We start from the raw sequence: 17,665 nt of genomic DNA on the forward strand, positions 1-17,665 counted from the left end.
CAAGAATACTTCTATTTCTGAAGTCCAAACGGGAGAGAGTTGAGAAGTATGTAGAGACTCTCCTTCTAAAATTCAGTTATGTACATAAAGCAAAAGAATTGGCAAATTTATGGGTACCCTTGGTATTTTGAAAGGTTCTGAGAATAATGAATTTAGTAGCACAAAAGTTCCCGACCGTTGCTGCTACCTTGACGTGGTAGTCGGGCTTGCCTATCGTGATGAAGCAATCGAGCTATACAGGCTGGAACAATCGTTCCTCAAGGTCCTACCATGTCAGACAGGTCGGTTGAAGAGCGGTCAGATTAAAAGCAGCAAGTCCAAGGTCCGAAGGCGAAGTCGTACTGCCGACTGTACAGAGGTGTGACGGCAGTAAGGTGTTTCCTTCAGACAACCAGCATGACAGTGATGCTGCCTTCCCACAAGGAGGGGTGGCGTTAGAAAAGGTCGACCCTAAAAATGCACACCTCGCCTTATCCCACGGCTACCCATCTCCGGCGGTAAGGTCCTTTGAAGAACGGAGCTAACACATCGAAAATTCCCCACAAAAAGACCGTGCGTGACCGGCCTCAAGTAGTTGTCCCTTAGGTACTGCGGTCACGCTCCCAGGTCGTTATGACCAACACTAATCCAACTTCTTTTTCAAGTCCCTCAAGGAATACCCTTCCACGGTGTGGGCATCCGGGAAGTGAAATTAGCCCTCATACCCGTAACAGCACACGAGACCAAGTTGGTCACTTTCAAAACCTTTCTACACCTAATAACTCTTATTTCCACGACTGACAAAAGTTAATTATCCAAAATTCATCGCCTTTCTAGAAGTTTATGCAAAGTCTCCATTCAATACAGATTGATCAAAGTACTTTTAGTCTTTACAAAGATTATGAACTCTATTTTGAATAATTTTCAACGGCTAACGGAAAGATTAAAAACTTAAGAGATCGTGAAAATTTATTAATCATAGTTTGGGACCACACCTTAGCAGTGCACAATTCATAACCTCTCATTAGGTCCAATCCAAGAGTCTTAGATCTTCCAATGAAGACAATACTTTGAGAGCATTGAAGTGAGATCTAACAGTGTAATTCAATCAATTCATAATATAATGAAAAATTTAGCCAAGATCATGGAGTTATTTTACTCCCAGATGTAGTTATATAACCCTCTTCAACTAACCTTTTTTTTCAGGACTTTGGAACTTAGCAAGTAGTAAGTATATGTTCAATAAATACGATCCAAGATGATGAATATGTACAACTGAGAAGTCTTAAAGTAGAACTAGACAGTTGTCAGGCATTATCAGTAGCAGAATTAAGTACTTGTAATTACTTCATCATTTTATCATCTGAAAATCCATATATTTATTATAACTCAAAATAAAATATTATAATATAGACTGAATTGTGTTTGTATGTGAAGACGCTGACAAAATGCAGTTTTCTGATTACTATAAGCAACAATGCAGGCATTATCAGGATGCGATTCACCCCCATGAAGTGCAAAATATTACGCCAGGTTTGCGTTGCATCAGCGCCTGAACAAATGAAGTAGTTAATTCAAAGTAGTTAAGCCTGTTGACCGCATCACTTATCTTGGGAGTCTTATCAGCCCTTGTAGTCTGGTGTGTGACGAAATCTCGGCACGGATAAAGAAGGCTCGTCTAGCTTTCGTCAACTTGCGTCATTTATGGCGTAAGCGAGATATCCATCTAGCCCCCAAATGCCCTGGTACGGCCGAGAGTGGGGAGAGCCCACTCTCCCTCTCGAAATGCTCTCACATGGCCAGCGAATATATAGCCTCTGCCACACAAGTCCTACTAACTGCCTTCTCGTGGCGGGGTGTTGTTTACGAAAGTGAAAGGACGAAAAGCGGATGTCCGGCGCTATAACCGGATTGGTGGACACGGAGGGTTCACCTAGGGGAGTTGGAAAACCCTAATTCCAAACCAATGGTGCACATGAGCTCCAGTATCCTGATGGAACGAATGGCGGACGAACCTGTCATTGGTCAACGGCTACCATGGGACTGCATCTCCTCACGATGCTCCACTGCCTTGTGGATCAGACCTTTAGGTCAAAGGCTCGGGGTGTGGTTCCCTAAGAAAACCACCTGCTTCGGTTTGGGCACCCGGGCAGTATCACAGCCCACACACAAATGAATGAAATGATGAACTCTACTGACGATTCTATTCCTGCTCATATTATAAGCAAGACAATTTACATTATTATTATTATTATTATTATTATTATTATTATTATTATTATTATTACTTACCATATCGCTAATTCACCCCCTTTTACCCCCAAATTTGTGTAACCTTACTCTTCAACTTATGCAGCAGCTCGCTCTGGGTGGAAAATCTGTCCTATCTAAACGATCTCCAGTCACTGTCTGGTTGAAAGTGAATGCTTCCACCGATAATGAATACTGAGGCAGTCTTTCTGAAACCACGTACACCGTTCAAGCTGGCTTCCTTCAACGTTCGCACACTAATGCAGATCGAACAACAGATAGGGTTGGCTATGTCTTTGGAAGGTCTTAATGTTGATGTTTGTTGTCTATCCGAGACCCGTATTCAAGACTCTAGTGAAGTACTACAAATCCGCTCTCCATCTGTCGCCTCGAAAAGCTTGTTCCACGTGCGCTTATCCGGGGACCCTGTGGCATCTTCGTCTGGCCAGCACTAACTTCCGGCACAGTCATCGCCGGTGTGCTACCTGGCGTCCTCCCTCTGCATCCCAAGCCTGGACTTAGATTGATCACATCGCGATCAGCTACCGCTGGCGTGGTTGTGTACAAGACTGCCGCTCCTTTCGGAGTACCTATCTGGAGTCTGATCATGCCCTGGTCTGCGCCAATCTCACCTTACTTTTCAGTGGCCGAAGGATTGACCACCACCAACGGATTGATATTAGTAAACTGGCTGCAACTTCTGTTGCAAGTAAGTATCGAGTGGAGCTAGCCTCTAGGCTAGCTACCATCCCACCGAAAAGTATAGATGAGCATTGGTTGCATCTTCAAGACGCCATGAAAATGGCGAGTAAAGCCGCTTGTGGCTTCGCGAAACGTCCCGCTTACAAGCACTGGGTCTCTTCTGGCTCCTTACAACTGATCGAAGCCCGTCGGTCTACTCCGGGTGACCGTGAGTTTGACCACAAACGAAGGCTGTTACGTAATGAAATCGGGCAAAGCTTGCGTAAGGACCGAGAAGCCTGGTGGTCGGAGCGTGCCAATGAGATGGAAGCAGCAGCTGCAACTGGTAACTGCCAGAAGCTCTTCCAACTGATCCGAGTCACTGGCAGCAAGAAGTCTGGTGTGAGTGAAACAATCTACGAGGATGACGGAATGCCAATCACTATTTATTTATTTATTTAAACACATATATATTGGTACAAAAGGGCACCAGGTATATATGTGCCACACTATTTGTGTGTGTAGGCTGTGATACTGCCCGGGTGCCCAAACCGAAGCAGGTGGTTTTCTTAGGGGACCACACCCCGAGCCTTTGACCTAAAGGTCTGATCCACAAGGCAGTGGAGCATCGTGAGGAGATGCAGTCCCATGGTAGCCGTTGACCAATGACAGGTTCGTCCGCCATTCGTTCCATCAGGATACTGGAGCTCATGTGCACCATTGGTTTGGAATTAGGGTTTTCCAACTCCCCTAGGTGAACCCTCCGTGTCCACCAATCCGGTTATAGCGCCGGACATCCGCTTTTCGTCCTTTCACTTTCGTAAACAACACCCCCGCCACGAGAAGGCAGTTAGTAGGACTTGTGTGGCAGAGGCTATATATTCGCTGGCCATGTGAGAGCATTTCGAGAGGGAGAGTGGGCTCTCCCCACTCTCGGCCGTACCAGGGCATTTGGGGGCTATCACTAACACCTCTCGACGTCTTGGACGATGGGCTGAATTTTTCGAAGGGCAGTTCAACTGGCCTGCTGCTCCGGCAACATCAACCAGTTTGTCCTGGCCTTCATGGCCGGTGACGACTGATCCACCAAACGAGGAGGAAGTCCGCAAGGAACTCCAACTCTTGAAACGTTACAAATCACCTGGCCCAGATGACTTACCTCCGGCTCTTTTTAAAGATGGTGGTGACTTTCTGACTAAGGAATTGACTGTGTTGTTTGCAAAGGTTTGGGAGCAAGAAATTGTTCCAACATCATGGAATGAGTCAATAGTCGTCCCTATCTTTAAAAAGGGTTCACGTTGTTCCTGCAATAACTATCGGGGGATAATTCTACTTCCGATTGCGTCCAAACTATTGGCTTCTGTCATTCTTCGTAGGTTGTTTAAAACCCGAGAACGACTGACTCGCGAGGAGCAGGCTGGTTTTCGTTCTGATCGAGGATGCATTGATCACATCTTCACCCTCCGCCAAATGTTAGAACACTGTCATACTTATCGCAGGCCAACAATCGTAGTGTTTCTTGATATCAGGGCTGCCTTTGATTCGTTGGACAGGACTGTTATCTGGGATTGTCTATTGAAGAAGGGTGTGCCTGAGAAGTTCATTAACATCTTAAAGGCCCTGTATACGAACACCTCAGGCAGAGTGAGGGCATACAACCACCTTTCTCCCTTGTTCCACTCGAGCAGTGGGGTTAGGCAGGGTTGCCCGATCTCACCATTCCTCTTCAACTTTGCCATCGACGACATCCTGGAAACAGCTCTGATGGATGTAAGTAATGGCGGTGTGGATATGTTGCCTGGAGAACGACTTCTCGAACTTGAGTATGCGGATGATATTGTCTTACTGTGCGATAATGCACAAGGCATGCAATCAGCACTTAATCAGTTGGCAATCAGTGTCCGCAGGTACGGCATGTGCTTTGCACCCTCCAAGTGCAAAGTACTCCTACAAGACTGGCAGGATTCTCATCCTGTACTCACCCTGGATGGTGAAGAGATCGAAGTAGTTGAGAAGTTCGTGTATCTAGGTAGCTATATAAGTGCTGGTGGTGGCGTGAGTGATGAGATTGGTGCACGTATAATGAAAGCCAGAGCGGCTTATGCCGATCTGGGCCATCTTTGGCGCCTTCGTGATGTTAGTCTGACTGTAAAAGGTCGGATCTACAACGCGTCGGTGAGAGCAGTTTCGCTCTATGCTTGTGAAACCTGGCCTCTCCGAGTTCAGGATGTTAGACGTCTCTCTGTGTTTGATCATCGTTGTCTCCGAAGGATTGCTGACATACAGTGGCAACACCATGTTAGTAATGCAGAGGTTCGGCATCGTGTGTTCGGGCGCAGAGACGATAATTCAATTGGTGTCACCATCTTGAAACACCGACTTCGGTGGCTTGGACATGTTTTACGAATGTCGTCCCAGAGACTTCCACGTCGTGCATTATTTGCCGACTCTGGGACTGGTTGGAGAAAGCGGAGAGGAGGTCAGTGTATGACATGGTGTCGTGGCATGAAAGAAAGCGGCAAAGGGCTAGCTTCTGTTTGTCCTTCACGACTCCCTGGTTGGGGTCCGAGAGATGGTGCAACACAGTGGCTAGAGACGTTATCAGATATGGCTCAGAATAGAAGCCAGTGGCGATCCTGCTGCAACCTTCTTTTACTTTCTACATAAAGAATGGTTATAACTTTCTTAACTGAAAGAGTCTTCTGGTTGTGCATTTCAGTCCGCCTTATCTTTTCATCCTTTCCCTTCCTACTTTCATTATTTTGTATGGTGCATATGTATCTGGTGCCCTTTTGTACCAATATATATGTGTTTAAATAAATAAATAAATAAAATAAATAACCAAAGGACGCGTTGACTGCGAAGCAGTTCGTTCCGTCCTACTTTATGGCAGTGAAACATGGCCGATAAGAGTAGAGGATATTCGTAGGCTACTAGTATTCGATCACAGGTGTCTTCGACGCATTGCTCGTATATCCTGGGACCACTGAGTAAGTAATGCAGTTGTTGGGGAACGAGTACTAGGTAAGGATGTAGTAGTGAAACTTCATCAGGTAAGATGGCTGGGACACGTGTTACGTATACCCAACCACCGACTGCCCCAACGGGCAGAGTTTTATGGTGTAGGAGTAGGTTGGTAGAAAGCTAGGGGCGGCCAGACCAAGACGTGGCACAAATCAATGAAGTCACTGACAAGTGGACTGAGCCATGTTGGTAGGTGTAGACTACCTGGTTGGGATTCGCGAGATGATAGCAACCGATGGTTGGAGACCTTGAATGACATGGTTCAAAATTGTTTGCAATGGCGAAGGTGCATACACTCTTTGTGTTCTCCCAACTTCTAATCTTCTGAATTTCTCATGTCTCTATCTTTTTCTCTTTCCAAATTTATTTCACTGAACTATACTCCTTCAATAATTTCTTCAAACCCTAATCTTCCCGATTATTGTTTATATTCTTACTACCTTTACCACTATATGATTTGAATCGACAACTGCATCTCAGTGCTAATGTAGTATGGCAACTCGAACTGATGTACGTACGTACATACGAAGTTCTACGTTGTGACTGACTTGTATGTGAAGAGGATCTGGTTGATGACTTTATTTTTATATCGAGAAATAAGCGTAGTTACGTTCCTTTTGTTACTTGGATATTGTATGATTACTGACTTTAAGCTATATTGTTAGAGATGTGCGTTTAATGTAAACCTTAAAATAGGATTGGGAAAAAATAGAACAAATACTCTGGTAGTTGAGACAGGTATATTCAATTTACCTACCGTAACTGCAGATCCATGTGAATAAATGAACATTGGTTGAGCTGGTTCAGAAGTTGACGTAATCGATGGATTACCGCATACTAAAGCAATTCGACTATGATATAAAATATCTAAATTATTTACATTTGCATTAGTAAACGGTGTAAGACGTATATTTGGACGATAATCTGATGGTAATGCATTAAGTGATGTGAAATGTTCACTATCCTGTAAAGAAACAAGAAGTAGATGTTAATATACTAACGGATAATATATTATGTATAGCTTCGAATAAGTAACTAGTTTAAGTCACTTTTCAACAATGGAGCGATCATATTATGTGATTGACAAATGTATAAGTAATTTCATAGTTGAAATCATGGGTCAACTGAAGCTAGACCACCATCGAAAACCTGGAAGCACTGGATGGCCGTTTCGTCCCATTATGGGACTCCTCAGCAGTGCGCATCCACGCTCACGCACTCGCGAGATTCGAACCCACGGCCTACCAGTCTCGAGCCGGAGCCCTCAACCGATAGGCCACTGAGCCGGCATCCAAAGGTGTTAATGTCTAAAATGTATAAGTAACTGATTCGAATACGGTCTCACTTATTTCGGTTTACACACGCTGATAGTATCATTAGTTTCTTATGGGAGAAGCATAACCCCTACCCAAATGATGCATACATCTGTAGGCTTTTTGTGAGATGTACTATTCTATTAAATTAGTATTGTTACATCCTTCATTTAGTCCATTTGTAATGATTAAATTCAACTGTTTTAAAGGTTCGATCGAGCTTACTTGACTAAAAATGTGTTCACTAAGATCCTATCATATTAGAAAGAACATTTAAATAAATGTAGAAGAAAAGCAGAAAGTCTTAGGTTTTAAAGTGAATTTGTATGGCTTAATACACCACGATGTAGTGGTCGAGATGCAAGTTCCACAGATAAACAATGCCTCCAGCGACTATGCTTACTCACATACAAAAGATCGATTAGAATAGTAACAAATATCGATCACTTTACAGTTACCTGACGTAAGCTGTCTAACAGAACAGTGAAGAGTATTCACTTTCTCAATACTGACCTCTCCTAACAAACAACTGTCTCTAGAAGGGCATTATTGTTAGAAGTGCCCGTTATTTATGGAATAATTTCGATTCTAGACCTGACACATGTTGTTCATAGTTTTATCTTTACTCAACCGACCTGACTGGATGATATCATAAGGTGTGAAAGAAACAATTTTATTCTAATCGTCCCGATAATTGGACACTCAAGATAATAATAAAGGATTATAATTCTCAGAAGTTAAGAATAATCTTGAGTACGGATAGAATTAAAATACCCTATCATTCAACCATTTAATGCATAAAACATAAAATCATCTCTAAATCCAACGTTTCGCCTGGCAATCTGATCCAAGCTTTTTCAAGGAAATTGACAGACGAAACGTTGGATTTACTTCAAATTCATTCGCCGAGATTTTACAAATACATTATTGCTATTAAGTGTCTTACATCAAATCGGCGCCTAAATACTGTAAAACTATTCGCTCTAATTTAGACGAAAGTCCTTATATGAAATCATCCCGTTGAGTTATAAAGTTATGTACATTGTCTTTTGATTCATTATGACACTGGCGAATACTGAGAAAGCAATTTTCGAGTAGGAACTGAAACAAAAGGCAAAGAAAGAGAACAGAATAAATATAAACTGCCTAATATTAACTTACACCTAATAAACGACGAATAATTGCTGAACGATTAGTGGATAATAAGGGCCAAGGGATAGGTCGACGTTCTGTTATTGGAATCTTGAAAAAGAAACCCAATTAATAATAGAGAACGAGAGAAAAGTTATGTAACAATAACAACAACAAACATTTGATATACATCTTAATCTTATTTCCTGGTACAGGTTACCTGAACTACATCACTTTTCTTTAAATAGGGATTGGTGATTGTTAGCGGGAAATAAACCGGATTAAGGCATGTTATGTGCATGATCGTGATGGTGCACGCTGATTGGTTGATTGTAAACCAATCAGCCCTGGCAAATTATTAGAGAAAAATCTAGAAGCTTCTTATGTATATACTATACTATATATATGAGCGAATTTCGGAAACATCACTTAATTCACATTCAGTTTGGTCCCTAGGTTATTTTATACATCATAAGCTTTAGTTTGATGCATGATTTAATACCGTACCCTTTTCTATTTCATAGCTATTATAACCTTTCGTACCCCACTTTTCCACCCTAAACCCCAATTTGAGCATAATTGTATTTTCTAATTGCTTGTGAGTATTGGTCGTGTTGCTCATCTAGTTCTTTCTATATCTTTTTACATAAATCTAAATCCGGGATAAATCGAAGTGTTCCAATTGACTCGTCTCCTCTCTTGCTTGCTAATCAATCAAGTGATAGAATAGTTTTCGTCTCTCAGCCTAAAGCTATTAGTCTCACTTCGAAATCACGCATTTCCAGCCTCAAGGTTGGACTAGTTAGCCTAGACCTTAATCTAGATTGAGACAAGTTCTCTCTTGTATATCATTGGGTAGACAGATGAAGGAGGTAACAGTTCTGCGGTCGGACTCAAAAGAATAATTTAGTGAACGGTTTTATAGTCAAAAGACCTAACGATTAATGCTACAACTTAATTGTATATACAGGTGTACGGACTGACTCAGACAGAGATATATGGGAGGTGATCTTGATCAGAACGATCACTTACTCATTCACAAAACGTAACCCATACTTGTAGCTCATCTAATGTGTAGACCTGAAACAAGATGTGGTTTATTCAGGCTTTTTAACATATCGACCGGCAACTAACCCAATAACTGAAGGCTGGAATAAATAGTGTTCGCAATTGAGGCTCAATGATTAATACTGAATTATTACTGAAACTATTGCTTTCATCATCTAAACAAGAAAGTGATCACTCACATTGCTCTATGACGAAGTCATTAGTGATGTGAAACGAATAAACTGTTAACAAAAATTCTGTGAGCTTCAAAGAGATATCAATTTTTTTCGTAATTTTAAATATTCTTGCCCGATCAACGGCAATAACCATGAAGCATATCTTAGATAGATAACTTGAAAGATAGTCTTTTTTGATCATTTGGTAAACACCAATTGGAAACGCACTAAAAGTTATGGGGCCAATAGAAAATTATTTCATACGTTTAATGAGAATTTGGTTTACATACTGGTAATTCCTTCTTTTCTTAATGACGAGTCGTAACATATTGGATTGATGCGCATTTTATTTTATTTATACACATAAATATTGGTACAAGGGGGTACCAGATACATATGCACCGCATAAATCAAATGAGATTTGTATGAGGGTTGTGATACTGCCCAGGTGCCCATGGGCCATTTGTTCCCTCAGGATACTGGAGCCCATGTGCACCATTGGTTTGGAATCAGGGTTTTCCAACTCACCTAGGTGGACTCGCCGGGTCCAACAACCGGGTTAAAGCGCCGGAAATTCGCTTTTCGCCCTCTCAATTTCGTAAACAACAATAATGCCACGAGAAGGCAGTGAGTAGGACTTCCCTTGTGGAGGCTGTATACGCGTGGCCATGTGAAAGCATTTGGAGAGGGAGAGCGGACTCTCCTCACTCTCGGCCGTACCAGGGCATTTTGGGGTTTTATTTTGTCATTGCTTGAATAACTAAGATAGAGAAGTGATTAAAATGCTTTACACCAATGAAGCGTTTAATATAAATCCCTCTAAAATGTTTAATAATTTGGCATACTTAACTCGCATCACACTCGAATTAACTAACAGTTCGTAAAGTATCAATAAAAATCGTATAATGAAACCGATGAAGATTGTGAAACACGAACAAGGAACACAACAACAACAACGCAAATAAAAGAACACAATTACCTTCCATTTTTCTAAACATGCTCTATACAATTCATTTTGTCTCGTTTCAGTAAGATTATGGTTTTGAGAGAATGCTAACAGTTTTGACAAAGCAACACATTGATGTTTAGCAAAACTAAAGGAAAGATGAAAAGAAAATAAGAGACATTTAGTTAAACATTTGGTTGAAAATACACTACAGCAATTACATTTGCTAGGGAACTAGTCTTTTCATAATCAGTCAGTTATTAGCAAAGTAGAACATGGCATACATGCGCATCAACTTAAGTTGCCAAATCATTTAAGTAATAGACTTTATGGAATAAACAGTACAAGATAAATTTAGAACTTAAAACTTATGAGAAGATAAACAATGAATGTATCTATGTCATTATGACCGGTTCAAAGCCATACTATTCAATGTAACCTAGTGTTCCACCATAAAACGATATCATCGACTACAGAGCTCTTAATATAATTAATATATCTAGCCATTATCGAAAGAGGAGACTAGAGTATTACAACGAGCTTTGACACCTCAATTCAATAATATCTATTTCTTTGCAATATTTTGAAACCAACCTACAGCTGCATTAGGCTTAACATGAAGCAGACTAAATGAAGTTCCCTGAGGTATTCATGCAGAAACTAACAGTTCAATCCAACTCAGCTTCTTAAGACAGTTCCGATATAATAACAAGGTAGTCAGAGTTATTGACTTCTCCGAATTTTTCGATTAATGGAAACAGAAATGGAACGTTTGCACTGTCAAAAACAAACCATTTTTTAAAAGTTTTTGTTTCTTATTTTAAAACGTTAACATTGGTACAAAGAGGCACCAAATGCATATGCGATACACTTTGTTATTTGATTTGTGTGAGGGCTGCGATACTTCCCAGTTAATCAGACCGAAGTAGGTGGTTTTCTTAAGAAAACACTCCCCGAGCCTTTGACTTAGAGGTTTCATCCACAAGGCAGTGGAGCAACGTCAGATGATGCAGTCTCATGGTAGCCGGTGACCAACTATAGGTTCATACGCTATTCGTTTCCTTAGGATCCTAGAGCCCATGTACACTATTGGTTTGAAATCAGGGTTTTCAAACTGCTCTAAATGTATCCTTCGTATCCACCAACACCGACCCGATCAAAGCGTCGGATATTCGTTTTTCGTCCTCTCGATTTTGTAAAGAAACCTTCGCTTCGAGAAGGCAGTGAGTAAGAATTATCTGACAGTCGTTATACACATGTGGCTATGTGGGAGCATTTTGAAAAAGAGAGCTGACTCTCCCCACCCTTGGCCATACCAGAGCATAAGATTTACTAGATTGATCCAGTATATATTTTGTAAAGATACATTTCCACAAACGCAACAACAAATGTAGGAGAAAACGACCAGTGTAGCAGCAGTCTCAGCAGCAGTAGGTCTTAATATAAACAAAGGGAAAGGCAAGACTCTCCGATACAATACAATTTGCACCAATCAAATTACACTTGACGGAGAAGCTTTGGAGGATGTGGAAACCTTTACATGTCTGGGAAGCATCATTGATGAACACGGTGGATCAGATGTAAATGTGAGGGCGAGGGTCGGCAAAGCAACAGCAGCATATTTACAACTGAAAAACATCTGGAGCTCAAAGCAATTGTCAACCAACACCAAGAACAGAATTTTCAATACAAATGTCAAGACAGTTCTATTGTATGGGGCGAAGTCGTCGAGAACTACGAAGGCCATTATCCAGAAGATACAAGTGTTTATTAACAGTCGGCTACGCAAGATACTTCGGATCCGATGGCCAGACAATATCAGCAACGAGTTATTGAGGGAGACAACAAACCAGATTCCAGCGGAGGAAAAAATCAGGAAGAAGTACTGGAAGTGGATAGGACACGCATTGAGGAAATAACCTAATTGCGTCACAAGACAAGCCCTCACATGAAATCCTGAAGATCAAAGGAGAAGAGGAAGACCAAAGAACACATTACGCCGAGAAATAGAGGCAGACATGAGAAGAATGAACAAAAAATGCATAGAACTAGAAAATAAGGTCCAGGACAAAGTGGGTTGGAGAAAGCTGGTCGCCGGCCTATGCTCCATTGGGAGTAACAGGCGTAAGTAAATAAGTAAGCAAGTAAGTAAGCAAGCAAGTAAGGAAGTAAGTAAGTAAGTAAGTAACATTTTCGCGACCCAAATTTATAATTAAACAAACAACAGACAACAGTGAACGGTTCCCTGAATAGACTCATTACGTAGACAAATATAAACGAACTTGTATATATTTTCCAGTAAGAAAAGTATGCAAAAAATTCACAACTTACTCTTCATTCATCCCCTGAATAAATTGCATAAATTTATCATCACGTTCAATTATTTCGGTATGACATATTCTTAATACATCCAATTTAGGATTGGTTGACGATAATGATTGGTTTGTTTTAATTTGATTTAACTTTTCATTAACATGCAAAAAATGATTGATCACTAGACCAAGTGAACCGGACTCTTTTATATCAGTTAGAATGCCAAACTTTTTACTGGCTTCCATATCATCAACAACACCATTTGTGGTGGTTGTTTGTTGTTGTTGATGTTGTTGATGTTGACCGGGAAATTTACGTGTCTTCTGTCGGAAACTTGACTTTTGATCAGTGGAATCCGAATGACTTGTCATGGATGATGATGATGATGATTTGGGAGCAGGTAAACAACCAGCCATTGTGTTTAAAGGTGATAGTAAATTTTTGCATACTAAATAACTTGACGATTAGGAGAGAAAGTAACAACAATCACCGATAGAATGAACAGTTTGATAAATAATATATTAAATTGCATAGTAATGCCAATCTACCATAAATACCCAGAAAGGGGAAAATTAGGAAGTCTTACAATGTCAACATGATTGTGACTTATTAGTTTTTACTAAATGACTATTACAGATTATGGTGATCAAATTATGGTGTGACATTAGTCCATAAAGTGAATCACCGTTGAATTGAGATTTGTGCTGAATGATGCAACAAACGTTGACCCTAACGATTCTGACTTAATCGAGTTACATTGATTGAAACACAAGTTCCTTTAGTTCCTACCACACCAGGCAGGTTGATCGGAGAGTGTTGTGACTAGGAGCAACAAACTCATGATTTGAGAACGAAGTCATGCTCCCGAACGTACACAGGTGTGACTGCAAGAAGGTGGCTTTCTCAGACAACCGATATCTAAAGCTATATTAACCTAATATAACAGAAGGAAAGAGTTAAAACAGGTAGACTCCAGAAATACCAGATATCACCTTATCTCACTGATCCAAGACCCTTACGATAAGGGCCTATAAGTATGGAACTAACACATCTAAAACTATTCACAGAAAATTTGTCTGTAAATAGCCTTAAGCAGTCGTTCTTTTGACTCTATGAGTCACACTCTCAGGTTGTCAATACCATCCTCTAACCCAGAATCGTTTGCAAGAACCTCAGGAAATACTGTTTCCTAGACACATTTTAGAAATTACACTCAAAAATACTCATTGATTAAAAGTAATTTTCAGTGTTGTTTCTCGTCTTTTAGAGAATTACCCCAAAAATTAAACATGGATGCTAACAGTTTATATTCATTTATAAAGGCGTTTATTTTCTAATTGTCGGTATTGACAACTGCAATTGGTCAATTTCTATTGACATATGTGTCTTGAGCTAATCGCCAAAAGAGAAACTGATCAATCACAATCTTTAATATCAACAATGGGAAAATACAAACCTTTACGAACTAAACCTATACCCGTTGCAAAAGCTAATGGCTGCTATCTGAACTCAGTAGCCCAACCGATTGTGTGTTGACCTTCGAAGTAAAAGGTACTGAGTTCAAGTCCAAATAAGATCATCATTAACAATGGAATAAAATTAAACTCAACTGATGTTGAGGCGATCCTGAAAATTCCTCGCAATAGACATGACAAGCTCAGGAAACATTAAGAAACATTTTATCCAATCAGCGTTTGACTAGAAGTTCTTCTAGAAACATCACGAAAATGAAAAGTCACATGTAGAGTTCCTGATTGGCTGATTACTACACTGCTACTATGTTTAGTAGCATTCCAGAACTTTAAGGAAAAACCAAGGACTTCTTAAATATTATAAAAACCCTACATTTTCTCTAGATAAATGAATCTTAGGAGGAAAGTGCTTCTCGCATAGTTTGCGCCTTTTCTCTTGTGTTCAAGTCGCTGTGTAGATTTAGCTTAGGGGTTACGAGACTAGCTTAGGATACGAATATAACGTTCAATCAGCAAAACTTATCAACCGATAAATCCTAAATGGGATGAAACTTGCATCCTGAATTCTACTTAGCAAACAAGAATAAACAAAGTCTAATGGAATCAAATAAAAAATAAACTAACCGTTCTGAATTAGCTGGTCGACTAGTTACAGGTTTTATAATGTAAATCTCTTCAAATAAATAACCCATTATATAAATTATATCAATGGTGAATTCAGTGAATGTATCAAATAGTTTTGTCAAAAAATGTCCACCTAAATTTATCAGTAATTTTGAAAAGAATAAAAAAATAACAAATATATGATTGTTTAATATTACAATCAATGATTAATAATGATTGAGATCATGAGTCAATTAAAGCTAGACCACCATGGATAACCTGGAAGCACTGGACGGCCGTTTCGTTCTATTGTGGGTCTCCTCATCAGTGCGCATCAACGATCCCGCCTTGCGAGATTTGAACCCAGGACCTACCAGTCTAGTGCCAGAGCACTTAACCGATAGACCACTGAGCCGCGATCCAACGGTGTTAATGAACTCAACTATATAAAATTACTAAAATCTCCACAAAACCACCTTCTGATAATAATCGTATGCTTACTAGTGACTGGCTCCATGAGGTATTTCCTGGAATTCTAGTGAGAAGCAGTAACCAGCGGAGTTCAATGAGGTCTGTTGGGAGATATCAACTCATTAAAGACATTAGCGAGTGGCTGGTCAATTTCGTGGATTGGTTGAAGTTAGAAATTAACACCATCGTATGCCGGTTCAGTGGTCTATCGGTTAGGTGCTATAGCGCGAGACTGGTAGGGCCTTGGCTCGAATCTCGCGAAGCGAGGTATGGGGTGCACATTGCTGAGGAGTCCCACAATAGGACGAAACAGCCGTCCAGTGCTTTCAGGTTTTTTATGGTGGTCAAGCTTCAATTGACTCATGATCTCAACTATATAAAATTACTAAAATCTCCACAAAACCCCCTTGTGATAATTATTAATAATTTTTGGAAATGAGAAAAAATTTGTAACTGATATGGATGTTTTTGACTATGTTATATACTTTGAGCTCAAATTAATTTAATCATAAAGCTTTCGTCATCGATACAAATCCATCTGTTCATCATCAATTATGTAGCTAAAGGTCAATGAAACAAAAAACGCTGAACAGGAGTACATAGACAAAAACTCCTAAAACAACCATTCATAGACAAATTCATCAGAACAGGGTTGAATTAGAGTTTGTAAGTTAATCAAAACAACTCGATCGGAAACGAAGTAAGCACTGATGATGTCTAGAAAGATAATGAAAACTTCACAATTATACTACCCAGCTCAAAGCAAGAAACTTCACCAAAATTTAAAAGTATATGATCATAGATGGTTTCCGAGTCTCTTTCGTGAATAAGCACTAAGGATATTTGGAACAATATATTAAGGTACACTTAAAATATTGATTAACATTATTCAAGAATTCCATCAGATTAAGCAATTCACATATGTATGACATATAACCAGTCATCACATCCAACTGTTCGGCATAAAAACCAGTTAGGGAAAAATACACAGGATGATTATAACAAGACATATTGATAGTTTATGAAGTAATTGAAGAGTCCCATAATAGGACAAAACGGCCGTCCAGTGCTTCCAGGATTTCTATGATGGTTTAATTTTAAATGACTCATGATTTCAACTATGAAAATATTAAATTCTCCACAAAACCCCTTCTGATCTAATTGATTATTCTTGAACGATTTCTTCTGTCATTTTTCTTATGATTTCAAACGATTTTCTCATCTTTTTTACATATAGAAACTAATCCACTACTGTTATAAACGATTTTTAGTTACTTTCTCTTCATATACTTTTAATTTCAATTTTGTTGTACTGATTTTATTTTATTTTATTTGAACACATAAATAATGGTACAAAGGGGCACCACACATATATATACCCTCACACAAATCAAATGAGATTTGTGTGAGGGCTGTGATACTGCCCAGGTGCCCAGACTGAAGCAGGTGGTTTTCTTAGGGGGCCACACCCGGAGCCTTTGACCTAACGGTCTGATCCACAAGGCAGTGGAGCATCGTGAGGAGATGCAGTCCCATGGTAGCCGGTGACCAAATAATTGGTTCATACGCTATTTGTTCTTTTAGGATACTGGAGCCCATGTGCACCATTGGTTTGGAATGAGGGTTTTCCAACTCCCCTAGGTGAACTTTCCATGTCCACCAACCCGGTTAAAGCGCCGGACATTCGCTTTTCGTCCTTTCACTTTCGTAAACAACACCCCGCCACGAGAAGGCAGTGAGTAGGACTACCCTGAACCAAAATACGCATTTATAGCAGATCTTACCTTGTTTAAGTCAGTTCGTCAGTAAGTCAGCATTCAAAGAATCAAAATAACTCTAAAAATCAAACAATTTCTAAGGCGTTTTGAAATATTGATGACATAGATTGGTAAAATTTAGTGATATATTAACGTACAGATGTTAGATGATTGAAGGTGATCAGAGGGAGACCCTGAGGTTAGATTTCGTTCCGAATGGCATTCATTATCAAAGCGTATCTGCAGCATGTATATACTATGAAACAGATGAAATACAAGCAAAAAGGGATTTCCCATTATACACCTACCTACCTGGTCTAAGATTGATTAATGCACATAAACACTGACACAAGTACAATTGTTTAGACATAACCTCTTGAAGATTATACTGACTAGATACATCGAAACCCTGAATCAAAAAAAGAAGAAACAATTATCCTATAGGTTGTTTCAAATTGAAAAACCATTGAATCAGTACTGACTTGTACGTCATCTATCATAA

General features: G+C 39.8%; 1 protein-coding gene and 1 non-coding gene across 2 annotated transcripts in view; both read right to left on the reverse strand.

Annotated features, from left to right (window-relative positions):
- Window positions 1–17,665, reverse strand: part of Smp_122730 (hypothetical protein) — a gene marked incomplete at its 3' end in the record, with an annotated part of 49,423 nt that overhangs the window by 16,165 nt on the left and 15,593 nt on the right. The window contains exons 9-13 of the mRNA XM_018796402.1: window positions 17,476–17,572; window positions 14,957–15,089; window positions 10,581–10,695; window positions 8,409–8,489; window positions 6,692–6,898 (exon numbers count right to left, since the gene is read on the reverse strand). Coding sequence (XP_018650618.1) covers window positions 6,692–6,898; window positions 8,409–8,489; window positions 10,581–10,695; window positions 14,957–15,089; window positions 17,476–17,572 — 633 coding nt within the window. The remainder of the gene's footprint in view (window positions 1–6,691; window positions 6,899–8,408; window positions 8,490–10,580; window positions 10,696–14,956; window positions 15,090–17,475; window positions 17,573–17,665) is intronic.
- Window positions 7,152–7,219, reverse strand: Smp_tRNA_00423_Ser_CGA.1.1. Its single transcript has one exon. It is a non-coding gene (tRNA).

The sequence above is a fragment of the Schistosoma mansoni genome, chromosome 2 (assembly GCF_000237925.1).
Source record: "Schistosoma mansoni strain Puerto Rico chromosome 2, complete genome".
Classification (NCBI taxonomy): domain Eukaryota; kingdom Metazoa; phylum Platyhelminthes; class Trematoda; order Strigeidida; family Schistosomatidae; genus Schistosoma; species Schistosoma mansoni.